Consider the following 16039-nt stretch of genomic DNA (forward strand, 5'->3'; position numbering starts at 1 on the left):
GTCTTATACACAGTGTAAGGGGATAAAGAATATGTACATAAGGATATATGAATGAGTGATGGTACAGAGCAGCATAGGCAAGATACAGTAGATGGTATCGAGTACAGTATATACATATGAGATGAGTATGTAAACAAAGTGGCATAGTTAAAGTGGCTAGTGATACATGTATTACATAAGGATGCAGTTGATGATATAGAGTACAGTATATACGTATGCATATGAGATGAATAATGTAGGGTAAGTAACATTATATAAGGTAGCATTGTTTAAAGTGGCTAGTGATATATTTACATCATTTCCCATCAATTCCCATTATTAAAGTGGCAGGAGTTGAGTCAGTGTCAGTGTGTTGGCAGCAGCCACTCAATGTTAGTGGTGGCTGTTTAACAGTCTGATGGCCTTGAGATAGAAGCTGTTTTTCAGTCTCTCGGTCCCAGCTTTGATGCACCTGTACTGACCTCGCCTTCTGGATGATAGCGGGGTGAACAGGCAGTGGCTCGGGTGGTTGATGTCCTTGATGATCTTTATGGCCTTCCTGTAACATCGGGTAGTGTAGGTGTCCTGGAGGGCAGGTAGTTTGCCCCCGGTGATGCGTTGTGCAGACCTCACTACCCTCTGGAGAGCCTTACGGTTGAGGGCGGAGCAGTTGCCGTACCAGGCAGTGATACAGCCCGCCAGGATGCTCTCGATTGTGCATCTGTAGAAGTTTGTGAGTGCTTTTGGTGACAAGCCAAATTTCTTCAGCCTCCTGAGGTTGAAGAGGCGCTGCTGCGCCTTCTTCACGATGCTGTCTGTGTGAGTGGACCAATTCAGTTTGTCTGTGATGTGCATGCTGAGGAACTTAAAACTTGCTACCCTCTCCACTACTGTTCCATCGATGTGGATAGGGGGGTGTTGCCTCTGCTGTTTCCTGAAGTCCACAATCATCTCCTTAGTTTTGTTGACGTTGAGTGTGAGGTTATTTTCCTGACACCACACTCCGAGGGCCCTCACCTCCTCCCTGTAGGCCGTCTCGTCGTTGTTGGTAATCAAGCCTACCACTGTTGTGTCGTCCATAAACTTGATGATTGAGTTGGAGGCGTGCGTGGCCACGCAGTCGTGGGTGAACAGGGAGTACAGGAGAGGGCTCAGAACGCACCCTTGTGGGGCCCCAGTGTTGAGGATCAGCGGGGAGGAGATGTTGTTGCCTACCCTCACCACCTGGGGCGGCCCGTCAGGAAGTCCAGTACCCAGTTGCACAGGGCGGGGTCGAGACCCAGGATCTCGAGCTTGATGACGAGCTTGGAGGGTACTATGGTGTTGAATGCCGAGCTGTAGTCGATGAACAGCATTCTCACATAGGTATTCCTCTTGTCCAGATGGGTTAGGGCAGTGTGCAGTGTGGTTGAGATTGCATCGTCTGTGGACCTATTTGGGCGGTAAGCAAATTGGAGTGGGTCTAGGGTGTCAGGTAGGGTGGAGGTGATATGGTCCTTGACTAGTCTCTCAAAGCACTTCATGATGACGGAAGTGAGTGCTACAGGGCGGTAGTCGTTTAGCTCAGTTACCTTAGCTTTCTTGGGAACAGGAACAATGGTGGCCCTCTTGAAGCATGTGGGAACAGCAGACTGGTAAAGGGATTGATTGAATATGTCCGTAAACACACCGGCCAGCTGGTCTGCGCATGCTCTGAGGGCGCGGCTGGGGATGCCGTCTGGGCCTGCAGCCTTGCGAGGGTTAACACGTTTAAATGTCATACTCACCTCGGCTGCAGTGAAGGAGAGACCGCATGTTTTCGTTGCAGGCCGTGTCAGTGGCACTGTATTGTCCTCAAAGCGGGCAAAAAAGTTATTTAGTCTGCCTGGGAGCAAGACATCCTGGTCCGTGACTGGGCTGGATTTCTTCCTGTAGTCCGTGATTGACTGTAGACCCTGCCACATGCCTCTTGTGTCTGAGCCGTTGAATTGAGATTCTACTTTGTCTCTGTACTGACGCTTAGCTTGTTTGATAGCCTTGCGGAGGGAATAGCTGCACTGTTTGTATTCGGTCATATAGCTGTATACCTGGGTTAGGGGTGAGGGTTGTCCGTAATGATATTTGAACACGCTACCTTTTGGGTTACTAGACGTTTGGGTTATACGCCGGCCCATCCACCCTCCATTTTTGCATTAAGTAACCTGTCTTATGTAACCATACCAAACGCTAAAATACCATGCTAATTTGAATGTCATAAATCTTTTGTCTTGTCCATTCACCCTCTGAATGGCACACATACACAATCCATGTCTTAAGGCCTGAAAATCCTTCTTTAACCTGTCTCCTCCCTTTTTAATTTACACTGATTGAAGTGGATTTAACAAGTGACAATAAGGGATCATGGCTTTCACCTGGTCAAACTGTAATGGAAAGAGCAGGTGTTCTTAATGTTTTGTACACTCAGTATATTTTTGTACACTTTTTGAGGGGAAGCGAACTCAATATACTTTAAAATGACTAAAATCAAATCTGTATAGAAATGATAATGGACCTATATTCATAGAGTTTCTTTACTGCCCAGCTTGCTAATAGTCACTGTGCACCACTGGCGACGTGTGGGAGGACGGCTCATAGTAATGGCTGGAACAGAATTAATGGAATGGTATCAAACACATCAAACACATGGTTTCCAGGTGTTTAATACCATTCCATTAACTCCATTCCATCCATTATTATGAGCCATCCTCTACTCAGCAGCCTCCTGTGCTGTGCACAGTCAATGGACCTACATTCATACAGTTTCTTGACTCTCCAGCTCACTAATAATCACTAGACAGCCGGGGAGCATAAAAAATGCAAAAAGACGATAAATAGACCACTATTTTTTCTGTTGCACATTTTGACGGCAAGGAAAAACACATTTTCAGTGTGGCCCTCCGGGGCAAAATGAGTTCGGACACCCCTGCATTAAAGGTTGACTGATTTTCCCTTCCAATCTTCCTTGGGAGACTTCCTCCTTGAAACATCTTTACTGGGGGTTGATGAGTGGCGAAAGATTGACAGGTTGCACCAGTTGGCCCAGCTCTTCTTGCGTAACCAACATGTGACACACACACAACATTAAAAGGCTAATGAAAGTACCCAGCCGTGGACTAACACCCCCTATAGAGGACAATGATGATCTCCTGCTCATCTCCCCTTCAACTATTAACCCTATCCCTCTTGTCACAAACCAATGTATATAATGTTATATGATCAATTGAGTAATAGTAGTAGTGATTGACTTAATAATGGAGTTGAACAAGACCTTTGAATACACAAACATGGGGGCTCGGTTAAATGTATATATATATATTTTTTTAAATCTAGCCAGTTTTGTGGACATTGTATAGGTCTCCTGTCGAAATCACTCCCAAAAGCCCTTCCATAAATGCATTCAGAAATAATTAAGCCCCAAGCACCAGCCTACACCAATCTTACATTTTTATAAAAGCCAAGGAGTTTGGGGCCCATATAATTTTCCGGCCATAGCCTATTTCATTCAGTCTTTATTGTCAGTCAGCCATCTGCCAGACTGCCACGGCACTGTAAAGCTGCTGGACACTTTCGCTCAGCCTGCTTTTTTAATGGAGAATGTGAGCTGCATTTTTGCGCATGCCCACTGAGCATTGGAAGCCATGTTGAAGTTTCAGTGGCTGGCTGTGCTTTTCTGACGCTGTATGTTTTTAGGTTTGTTTTCTTCGATTTTTAGTATTGGTGACGTTCAACCATACCATTCGGAACCATAAATTGGAGTTCTAAAGATGAATTCCTGCGTCGACCTGTCCAGGCGCAATCCGCAGGAGGATTTCGAGCTAATTCAGCGGATAGGAAGCGGGACATACGGAGATGTCTACAAGGTAACTGCAGCAATAGCAGCCAGTAGCTAACTTGCTTAGCTATGTTGATACATTGTGACAGTAAAAACAACACGCACGTTACATTCATTGTTACGACAGAATATTCAAACTTACCTAATGACACACTAGAAAGCATACTACGGGTTTGACACTAAAAACCTGTCGCTCAAGTGCTGGTGAATAGCTTTGCTTGGAGCGGTGGAAGGTAACCCTCCCTGGCCAGAATTCCATATCGCAATAGCGCCCAACAGATCATTCCTCTCGTTCTGTTTTGATCAACATAATTACACAGCCCGTAGTCACCCTTGGTCATTGGAGGTGCCTTTTTGTTAGTGTCTTTATATTGTGGTAGAATATCCCCGAAGGATTCAGTCTGGTTCCACACAACAGACAAGGCCCAGCGCCTACAGGCTCAATCGGGCAACAAGGGAAAGCTATGAATATTCAAGTTTAATTAGATTTTAGCCCTAAAAACAGTAAATTGGATTCTATTTAATGAACACAATGATACGGTTTGTTTCGGGACTTTGCAATACTGTTTATGGTGTCAATTACCGTCTTTCCTTTTGTTGATTAAACCATTCACTCCTACTTGTTATAAATGAACCACAATATTGTGGGAGGCAGTGACAACCATTACAGATTACATCTTCAAACACTGATTCATTATGCAGGTTCAGTCAAATAAACAACTGGAATATTTAGCTATTTGTCTACCTAGTATAATCTTCACTTCACCCAGAGTAGGCCCATTAACAATCTTGTTGACATGATGCAGGGATGGGACACTCCAGTCCTCAGGGGCCTGATTGGTGTCACGCTTTGGCCCCAGCTAACACACCTGACTCCAATAATCAACTAGTCATGATCTTCAGTTTAGAATGCAATTAGTTGAATCAGCTGTTTGCTGGAGATGGAGAAAAAGTGTGACACTACTCTGGCCCCTGAGGACAGGAGTTGCCCATCCCTAGTGGTTTGTCAAAGTATTTTGAGTATTGGATGACAGTTCATTGGATTAAAAGGAATTTGAAGAAGGCCTACATTTGTTTACAGTAACCAATCACTATACAGAGCAGAGACTATGACCTTATCAAATGTAGCCAACAGATGAAGACATTTTAGCCTAATGTCATTTGCCGCGCTATGCTTTTAAGAATGGAGTTGTTATCCCCTTGATCATAGTGAATGCATGTGAAATGTGCGCGGCACAGCTCGGCAGGCTAGAATGCAGTGGTCCTGACTTCCTATGCGTGTGTGCAACTGTGCCATACCTGACATGATGACTCCTTGCTGTCCCCAGTCCACCTGACTGTGCTGCTGCTCCAGTTTCAACTGTTCTGCCTTATTATTATTCGACCATGCTGGTCATTTATGAACATTTGAACATCTTGGTCATGTTCTGTTATAATCTCTACCCGGCACAGCCAGAAGAGGACTGGCCACCCCACATAGCCTGGTTCCTCTCTAGGTTTCTTCCTAGGTTTTGGCCTTTCTAGGGAGTTTTTCCTAGCCACCGTGCTTTTACACCTGCATTGTTTGCTGTTTGGGGTTTTAGGCTGGGTTTCTGTACAGCACTTTGAGATATCAGCTGATGTACGAAGGGCTATATAAATAAATTTGATTTGATTTGATTTGATTTGCCATCCATTGTTTAAGACTGATCCTGTAAAGGAAGAGGTAGAGGAGAAAGCCTGGTCAGACCCTCAGCTGGATGTGTTCACAATCAGACCTTGCAGAACCGTCTACAGTGGCCATCCTGTTTGGACCAGGATTGTTTTCTTCTAGTTGTTTGCTCATTAGAACTGTTGGACATAAGCCCAAACTCACTTTTCGCTATCTTCAGGCATGTTCCTTGTATTTTTGTATCTATTGTACCAGTGCAATGTACAGTAACAGCCTAATATGTTTTACCTTGGATCCACAAGAAAACACAACACACTAAAACATGCTGAGCCAAGCATTTCTCCTCCCATAAGGCAATGAAGTTGCTCATACACCCTCAGTGTGGTTCGCCACTGTACTTGTTAAGATATAATGATGTGTGCCGATTTAGACCAGTACTAGGTGTGGACAATGGGGAGAGAATCAGGAGATATGACAGGGTGGTGATATCTGCCTCCCGTCCCAATAAGAATGTGTTTGATGTGGGCTACAGTGTGTTACTGTTGTCTTGTCAGCTGTGTTGGTCAAAAAGATGTGCTTCTCTTTCAAAATGTCACCTCATTGTCAACTCCATTCGTTAAGATGTTATAAAACATGCATTAATTAGCATTCATATATTTGAATATCGATGCGGTAATATCATGCTGGACTGCTGTGTTCTACTGCCCTGGTTCCATGCTTACTGTTTCTGTTTAGGAGGTCAGAAGTTCAGTAAGGTTTTTTGGGTGGGATTGGGAGCAGGGCATTATAAGGTTGGCAGTGTAGACCATTTAGTTTGTTCTAAGCAGGTTAATAGGCCTGTTGTATGTGAACGACAGGGTTAGAAGGTGAGACACACAGTAGGGGATTGTTTTCTTTGGGTTCCTCAGGAGTTTAGCATTTCCTTCTTTTCGGAGCGTGTGCCTCTATTCACACACGGTTCTAACGTAGCGTCCACTTGTGAAGTGTGGGATAAGAAACTTCACAGCCCAGTACAAGACTGGGAAGAGGGTGTTTTGGGTAGGCCATTCATCACAGAGTGAAGTGCTGTCAGAGAGTCTATTGAATGCTGTCCATGTACTGACCACTGAGATGTCTGATTGGATGTGTGTTCATGCTTTGTCCTACGTTGCCAGTGCACGGTCCATTCTTTAATACATCCTCAGTCTTAGTTTGACTCGCTGCTTATTGTTCTGGCCATCCAGTAGGGGATTCCATAGGTCTATCTGCTTGTTTTTAGGATCTAGGTATAAAGCCTAAACATGCATTAGGGAGGAGAGTCTCTTGCGCGCACCCACAGACGGCTCACTCCCCACCTGCCGCACACACTGAGACCAAGCTAGCATCTGCATGCTCTTGTCTTGCTTGTCAGATAGCATTTGTCTCCAGCCCTTAAGTGTTCTCTGTGGGGTGTGTGTTGGTGGGAGGACAGGTGGAGCACTTTACAGGCCCTTCTCACTCAGATCACCTGTTCTTTTTCAGGGTCTAGGGCAAGGAGGCCTATATATAGGTGTTTAAGATGTGGTGGTGGGGATATGGCTTTTTAAGTGCAATTGTTATTCATTAAGTTTAAAAGTGCAATGGTTGGGTGCTTTCTATTTATTTCCATTAAAGTTATGTTTGTTTGGCTCATACACATTTGTGGTCCAATGACTGACTGATGTGTGGTTGATTCCTGTTTCTGTAGCAGATAGGGGGAAAGTTCAGTGACCCAGTTTTCCCAGGATAAGCCTGGGTTTTAAGGCTGGCTGCCTGAACTGAGCGAGGGAGCCAAACTTGCAGCCTGGATTTGATCCCTGCACGGAATGAGCTCACAGACACTGGGCATCATGGCTCTCTGTCCAATGGTCCCCCACAATCACAAGAGATACAATAACTTAAACCTTCAAACTTACTGAGACGGTTTATTGAAACCTCACAGCCACAAATATGGATGTAGGCCTAGATCTAGATACTCAGCCCAGTGCAGTTCCACATTTTGAATGGCAATATTCATACTTATTCTGTAGAGAGAGACCAGGAAAAAGAGGGTGAACCAAATGCCTGACTGTTATTCTAAGCAGGTTAAAGTGGCTGTTCCACTGGATGTCATAAGGTGAATGCACCAATTTGTAAGTCGCTCTGGATAAGAGCGTCTGCTAAATGACTTAAATGTAAAATGTAAATGTTTTCATTACGCTTCATGTTCGCCATGTGTTCAGTGCCCAGCTTGGCAGTGCTCATGGCGTCGAGCCTCCCACACAAAGCACCATGTTATGAACCGTCATACCTTGAGTCATCACTGAAAAGGCATCACCAGTGGAGGGCCAGACATCTACGAGAGAGAGAGAGACCTAGAAAGGGAGGGAGGGAAGTGGATTTTAATCCAAGGATTATCCTAGGCCTACTACTTCATGTCTATCCAGCCAACAGTAGAGTTAAATTAGCCTGTCAATGGGAAGGCTCACAGTCAACAAAGGCTTGTGTAACCTATAGGCCCTACATGTGTCTTGTATTTTCAAGTGACTCATTTGCCAGGGACAAGTGGTAGCAGGCCTCTGCTGGGCAGAAATATTAGGCCTATGTTTGCCACATAGCTACGTCTTTGATTACAGACTACATTTTGTGTTCTCACTCTGCCTTCAACAGAGAGGTGCTTGTCCCTCTGGCTTTATGATGTAAACCTGGTGTGATGGGTGTGGATCAGAAAGTCTGGGCTGTAGCTTAAAGTCGTAGGGCAGTCAAAAACGTGATTGTCCTGTTTTATATACAGTTTATTAGGTACACCCATCTAGTACTGGGTCGGACCCCCTTTGGCCTCCAGAACAGCCTGAATTATTCGGGGCATTCTTCAAGGTGTCGGAAACGTTCTACAGGGATGTTGGTTCATGCTGACGCAATGGCATCACTCAGTTGTTGCAGATTGGACGACGGTACATTGATGCTGTGAAACAACAGCCTGTTCCATCTCATCCCATAGATGCTCTATAGGGTTGAGGTCTGGGGACTGTGCAGGTACCTCCAAATAAACTGAACTCACTGTCATGGTCCAGGTGATGTTTGTCCACTCCTCAATTGCCCAGTGTTGGTTATCATGTGCCCACTGGAGCCTCTTCTTCTTGTTTTTAGCTGATAGGAGTGAAACCTGGTTTGGTCGTCTGCTGCAATAGCCCATCCGTGACGAGGATCAACGAGTTGTGCATTCCAAGATGCTGTTCTGTATACCACTGTTGTTCTACGCTGTTATGTTGACCTGTTCAACCTCTATCAACGAGCTGTTTTCACACACGGCTGCTGCTGACTGGATGTTTTTTTGTTTGTCGCACCGTTCTCTGTAAACTAGAGGTCGACCGATTTATAATTTTTCAACGCCGATACCGATTTATTGGAGGACAAAAAAAGCAGATACTGATTAATCGGCCAATAAAAAAATAAAAAAATATTTTATTTTATTTGTAATAATGACAATTACAACAATACTGAATGAACACTTATTTTAACTTAATATAATACATTAATAAATTCAATTTAGCCTCAAATAAATAATGAAACATGTTCAATTTGATTTAAATCATGCGAAAACAAAGTTTTCGAGAAGAAAGTAAGTGCAATATGTGCCATGTAAGAAAGCTAACGTTTAAGTTCTTTGCTCAGAACATGAGAACATATGAAAGCTGGTGGTTCCTTTTAACATGAGTCTTCAATATTCCCAGATAAGAAGTTTTAGGTTGTAGTTATAGGAAATATAGGACTATTTCTCTATAGCATTGTATTTCATATACCTTTGACTATTGGATGTTCTTATAGGCACTTTAGTATTGCCAGTGTAACAGTATAGCTTCCGTACCTCTCCTCGCTCCTACCTGGGCTCGAACCAGGAACACAACGACAACAGCCACCCTCGAAGCAGCGTTACCACGCAGAGCAAGGGGAACAACTACTCCAAGTCTCAGAGGGAGTGACGTTTGAAACGCTATCAGTGCACACCACGCTAACTAGCTAGCCATTTCACATCTCATCTTTACACCAGCCTAATCTCAGGAGTTGATAAGCTTGAAGTCATAAACAGCAGAGCTGCTGGCAAAACGCACGAAAGTGCTGTTTGAATGAATGCTTTTGAGCCTGCTGGTGCCTACTATCGCTCAGTCAGACTGCTCTATCAAATCATAGACTGAATTATAACATAATAACACATAGAAATGCGAGCCGTGGGTCATTAATATGGTCGAATCCGGAAACTATCATCTCGAAAACAAGACGTTTATTCTTTCAGTGAAATACAGAACCGTTCCGTATTTTATCTAACGGGTGGCATCCATCATTCTAATTATTCCTATTACATTGCACAACCTTCAATGTTATGTCATAATTATGTAAAATTCTGGCAAATTAGTTTGCAATGATCCAGGCGGCCCAAACTGTTGCATATACCCTGACTCTGCGTACAATGAAAGTAAGAGAAGTGACACAATTTCACCTGGTTAATTTTGCCTGCTAACCTGGATATATTTTAGCTAAATATGCAGGTTTAAAAATATATACTTCTGTGTATTGATTTTAAGAAAGGTATTGGTGTTTATGGTTAGGTACACGAGCAACGACAGTCCTTTTTCGCGAATGCACACTGCATCGATTATATGCAACGCAGGACACGCTAGATAAACTAGGAATATCATCAACTATGTGTAGTTATAACTAGTGATTATGATTGATTAAGTTTAATGCTAGCTAGCAACTTACCTTGGCCTCTTACTGCATTCGCGTAACAGGCGGGCTCCTCATGAGGCAGGTGGTTAGAGCGTTGGACTAGTTAACCGTAAGTTTGCTGATCTGGCAACAACGAACATACCATACTCAGTCACTAAAGTCACTTGTTTTGCCCAATGTTCAATCGAACAGTTGCTGACTGCCTCAATTCCTATCTGCTTTGTATAGCAAGCCAAGGCCACCTGACTCCCTGTCTGTAGGAGCGGTCCCTTATAGTGAATGAGGTGGTGTACCTAATGAACTGGCCGGTGAGTGTATATTTCTACACTGAGGTTGGAATAATACTGTGAAAATTATGATAATACCCTTTTAGTGTAAGAGCTGTTTTTGAAAAGACTGCATGAAATTTCAGCCTGTTTTGGTGGGATGGAGACATTACCAGGCGGTACATTAATTGATCGACCAATAATCGAGTCCCAAACCTCTGCCAATGACTAATGGGTTTCCTCTTCCCACTCAGACCACTCCCAGACGGTCCAAGCAAAATTCTTGCTTGAGAAATCGCTCTTTGCTAAGAAGCTATTTTTGTTGATTTAAAACAATCACAGTAAGCTTCTTAATTGTTACCCAGAAATGCAAATGGCTTGTTATGGACGTGGTACCGAAGTGGGGACCACAATCAGCAGAAATGCTCAAGAGCGCCACCATAGAGGTTGATAAACCTCAAACTTTCATTAAAATTGACATACAATATACTGAATTAAAGCTACACTCGTTGTGAATCTATCGACCAAGTCAGATTTGTAAAATGCTTTTCGGGGAACGCATGAGAAGCTATTATCTGATAGCATGTAACACCACAAAAGACCCGCAGTGGACGTAAACAAAATAATTAGCATATTCGGCGCTACACAAACCGCACAATAAAATCGAAAACATTCATTACCTTTGACCATCTTCTTTGTTGGCACTCCTAGATGTCCCATAATCACTATTGGGTCTTTTTTTCGATTAAATCGGTCCATATATAGCCTAGATATCATTATATGTAGACTGTGTGATCAACGGAAAAAAAACTGCGTTTCATAACGTAACGTCATTTTTTTTAATTCAAAAAGTCGACGATAAACTTTCACAAAACACTTCGAAATACTTTTGTAATGCAACTTTAGGTATTAGTACACGTTATTAAGCGATAAAAATGTGAAAGGATTAGCTTTCCTGTGGAAAAATTGCTGTCTTGAAAAAGCCGAACCAAAATCTGGGCGGGGACAGTAGGAAAGGAGTTCCTTTGTTTCGGTTAGACCAAGAATCTATTGCGCAACAAATGACGTGACTCTAGACAACATGGGGAAGCTGTAGCCAATGAGAACTCGGCTCTATGTAATTCTGTTCGCTTTTAACAATTGCCTGTCGCCGCGGAAGAATATATGTTTCCATTTTCAGTGAACAGATTTTCATGCACTAATCGACGCAACGCACGTTCTGTAAATGGCACAGGCGTGATTTAAACAGTTTTGGAAACGTCTGAGTGTTTCCTATCCACACACACTAAACATATGCATGTACTATATTCCTGGCATGAATAGCAGGGCGCTGAAATGTTGCGCGATTTTTAACAAAAAGCTAAGAAAATTCGCAACATCCTTAACAAGTTGATATTCGCTCATAGCCCAGCTAATGAACCTGTGGGTTTAGACCACAGAAACCTTTGAGACTACAGGAGGTTGGTGGCGTCTTAATTGGGGAGAAGGGGCTCGGGGTAATGATAGAAGCGGAATAAAGTGGAATGGTATCAAATGCATGGTTTCCAAGTGTTTGATACAATTCCGTTTTCTCTGTTCTGGCCATTATTATGAGCTGTTCTCCCCTCGGCAGCCTCCTGTTTTTGAGACACAGGACACACACACACCTTTCACACCTAATTTACTCCTCTCTCCCCCTCTTGAATGAGTGTGCTGTGTTTGATGTCTTGCTGCACTTTCATATTTTGCCTCATGTTCATGGGATCTATAGATTAAGGTGTAGGCTGGCAGTTAGCATGCCTGCCAACATTGGCCTCCACTATAGCCTCTGCAGTCCTCTGCCCTGCCAGCTAGGCCCATGTCTACTTTGTAGCCCTCACACAGCTCTCTGCCTGGAGTGTCGGCCTGCCGCTTTCTTTCCCTCCCAAAAAGTGTCTCCTTTTCCATATGTTAAATGCCTGGTTTTCCATGAACCAAGTTCCCAGATTTCCATGTACCACATCCCTTTTTTTCCACACTTTGTACTCCTTTTTTCCATACCATGATGAGCTCCACTGGCTTCATGAATATTGCAGGGCTGCTGTCCTGAAGCTGGTCCCCGATCACAGCTAGTCAGTTGTAACGCTCCCACCACAACGGCCACCTCCTATATTTAGAATGGACCCACTGCCGGGAAAAGGCAAGTTGGCATCTGCAGTCTACATCAGTGTTCCTTGTATCTACAGTACATGCATGTCGATCTCAGCATCGGTGATGTATGTGGCATAGTGTAGATCTTGCTGGCTGTCTGTGGAGCTTCTTCTATTGATCAGAACTTGTCTGTTGAAATAGTTATTTCTTTGTCTTTGTTTCTCTTTGCCTTGTCCTCCCATGGGTGTATGGCGGGCTCTCTGTCTTTCCCTGTCTCGCTCTATCCCTCTCGATCTTTCCATCATTGCCTCTCTCAATGGTGACATCACAACTAAAGCCTTTTTAGTCAGCCTGCCAACTATTCTGGGATGCTGGAGTAGTGCAGTGTTTCGTATCTATGAATATGGCTTTGTTCGTTATGCTCAGTGAGCCCTCAGTGTTTGTCTGAATCTGAAGGCTGGTGAATCTAATAAGGCAGATGTTCCATGACTGGTTTCAGCTCAAAATAAGGGCCTTAATGAGAGGTTAAATATAATGTCACATGGCTTCTGTGTATGTCAGTCTTCATACTTTCTCATACCTGTCCTAGTAGACTGGCTGTTCTGGTGTATCCCATTCTGTCTGATCATTTCATTTCTGTCTGCAGTTTGAAATAGGCTATTCTGTCTGGGAGGTCTGTCCAGACGGGGTGTTGATCCATATAATTAGAATTGCGGTTCTCTGTCCAGACTGGGTGTTTTATCGGTCTCTAGTACATAGTCTCCTGCACCTAGCTGTCAGACCCCATTTAGTCTCGAAGTCTCAGGTTCAATCAGATCAAGTCTTTCGCAGACACCGTGTTTATCATTCTCAACCTCTTCTATCCATGCTGTTACTGCAATGTCAAGGCTGCATTTTACTGTCCTGACTCCTGCATACAGGTGTCTTTCCAGTAGTGTGTCCCTCAGTGATAGAGGCTTCAGGGTTTCAGTTCAGGAACAGGTCGGTGAATAGTAAATGTTAGTGAGATGCAGCTTAACTTACTGTAAGGGTGACCAAGGAAAATGGAATGTTGAGTGACGGCCTTTTAACAAATGTACAAACCTCAAACAAAATATAATCTCAGACCAGTAGGCTATATGATATACACTACCGTTCAAAAGTTTGGGGTCACTTAGGGCATGTCCTTGTTTTGAAAGGAAATTGTTTTTTTTGTCCATTTAAAATAACATCAAATTGATCAGAAATACAGTGTAGACATTGTTAATGTTGTAAATGACTATCAGCAACCATCACTCCTGTGTTCGAATGGCACGTTTGTGTTACCTAATCCCTGTTTATCATTTTAAAAGGCTAATTGATCATTAGAAAACCCTTTTGCAATTATGTTATCAGAGCTGAAAACTGTTGTTCTGATTAAAGAAGCAATAAAACTGGCCTTCTTTAGACTAATTGAGTATCTGGAGCATCAGCATTTGTGGGTTCGATTACAGGCTCAAAATGGCCAGAAACAAAGAACGTTCTCCTGAAACTCGTCAGTCTATTCTGAGAAATGAAGGCTATTCCATGCGAGAAATTGACGTTGTTTACTACTCCCTTCACAGAACAGCGCTGGCTCTAACCAGAATTGAAAGAGGAGTGGGAGGCCCCGGTGCACAACTGAGCAAGAGGACAATTACATGAAATTGGCCTGTACTGAAGAGCTCAGTGACTTTCAATGTGGCACCGTCATAGGATGTCACTTTTCATACGAGTCAGTTCATCAAATTTCTGCCCTGCTAGAGCTTCCCCGGTCAACTGTAAGTGCTGTTAAGCTCACCGAACGGGACCGCAGAGTAGCATGTAAAAGTTGTCTGTCCTTGGTTGTAACACTTACTACCGAGTTCCAAACTGCCTCTGGAAGCAGCGTCAGTACAATAACTGTTTGTTGGGAGCTTCATGAATTGGGTTTCCATGGCCAAGCAGCCACACACAAGCCTAAGATCACCATGTCCAATTTCAACCGTCGGCTGGAGTGGTGTAAAGCTTGATGCCATTGGACTCTGGAGCAGTGGAAACACATTCTCTGGAGTGATGAGTCATGCTTCACTCAGACGAATCTGGGTTTGGTGGATGCCAGGAGAACACTACCTGCCCGACTGCATAGAACCAAATGTAAAGTTTGGTGGACAAGGAATTAGGGTCTGGGTCTGTTTTTCATGGTTTGGGCTAGGCCCCTTTGTTCCAGTGAAGGGAAATCTTAACACTACAGCATTCAGTTACATTCCAGACGATTCTGTGCTTCCAACTTTTGACAACAGTTTGGGGAAGGCCCTTTCCTGTTTCAGCATGACAATGTTTTCTGGGATCGGTGTGGAAGACCTTGACTGGCCTGCACAGAGCCCTGCCCTCAACCCCTTCGAACACCTTTGAGATGAATTGGAATGCCGACTGCGAGCCAGACCAAAACGCCCAACATCAGTGCCCGACCTCACTAATGCTCTTGTGGCTGAAAGGAAGCAATGTTCCAACATCCTAGTGGAAAGCCTCCCCAGAAGAGTGGAGGCTGTTGTAGCAAGGACCAACTCCATATTAATGCCCATGAGCAGGTGTCCACATACTTTGGGTAATGTTGTGTGCCTGGTATAGCAAGGATAGTCTACTCCACAGGAGGTTGGTGGCACCTTAATTGGGGTGGATAGTCTCGTGGTAATGGCTGGAGCGCAGTCATTGCAATGATATCAAATACATTAAACACATAGTTTGATTCCATTCGTGCCGTTCCAGCCATTATTATGAGCCGTCCTCCCCCAGCAGCCTCCACTGGTCTATACTGTAGGTATGGAAAAGGTGGACAATATACTGTGCTTTGTTATAGGAAGGATAGGATACACCCCAACAGGCTCAAACCTGGTACCAGGGTTTAAAGTAAACAACCAGTGCTGATGAGGGTGACGGTGAAGTCTCACTCAAGTAAGGAGTTGAATCTGTTGCAAAAGAGGGGATGAGAGAGAACTGACTCTGCTGTCTGCAGTTTGTGCAGACTCTGTAAATGCCAGAGCTCAGTGGAGGAAATATTTTTCCACCCAACGTTCTGAAGCCACATACTTTCTTAACTATGTGTAATATGTTATTCCTCCCGCCACACTATTTCTAACACCATTATCCCACTAATATCACTAATACTGTGCATATTATTATTTTATTTTTTAACAGGTCTTGCACATGTTATGCTCATGTGTTGACTTTATTTCTGGTTACAGACTCATATTTTTAAGAATAGGAAGTAGGTCTGTAGTGAATAGCCTAAAGATTTGTCATTTTAAATAGTGTGGTATTTCTAGTAGTCCAGTCCCTGTGGTTCTGTTTGTTCCCCCTCTAATCTCTCATCTGGACCAGATCTGAGCCGTCGTACTGTGAGCTCCACCTGGAGACACGAACATGTACTCGTTTGTGTGTGTGCCAGTGTAGGTGCATGTTTTTGAAATAGCTCTTGCCATAAAATATGGCAAGAGCTATCTC

The 16039-nt window shown here is 43.7% G+C and overlaps 1 protein-coding gene across 13 annotated transcripts in view; it reads left to right on the top strand.

The window, feature by feature from the left end:
- The first annotated feature begins 3607 nt into the window (after positions 1-3607).
- LOC115113126 (mitogen-activated protein kinase kinase kinase kinase 3-like) overlaps positions 3608-16039 on the top strand; it is a 65089-nt gene continuing 52657 nt past the window's right edge. For 11 of the 13 annotated variants that reach the window (XM_029640401.2, XM_065012758.1, XM_065012759.1 and 8 more), the window contains exon 1: positions 3608-3857. In XM_029640401.2, the coding sequence (XP_029496261.1) occupies positions 3762-3857 (96 nt within the window). In that variant the 5' untranslated portion in view covers positions 3608-3761. The remainder of the gene's footprint in view (positions 3858-16039) is intronic. The other 2 variants (XM_029640402.2, XM_029640403.2) reach the window with 1 other exon arrangement.

This window comes from Oncorhynchus nerka, linkage group LG28 (assembly GCF_034236695.1).
Source record: "Oncorhynchus nerka isolate Pitt River linkage group LG28, Oner_Uvic_2.0, whole genome shotgun sequence".
Classification (NCBI taxonomy): domain Eukaryota; kingdom Metazoa; phylum Chordata; class Actinopteri; order Salmoniformes; family Salmonidae; genus Oncorhynchus; species Oncorhynchus nerka.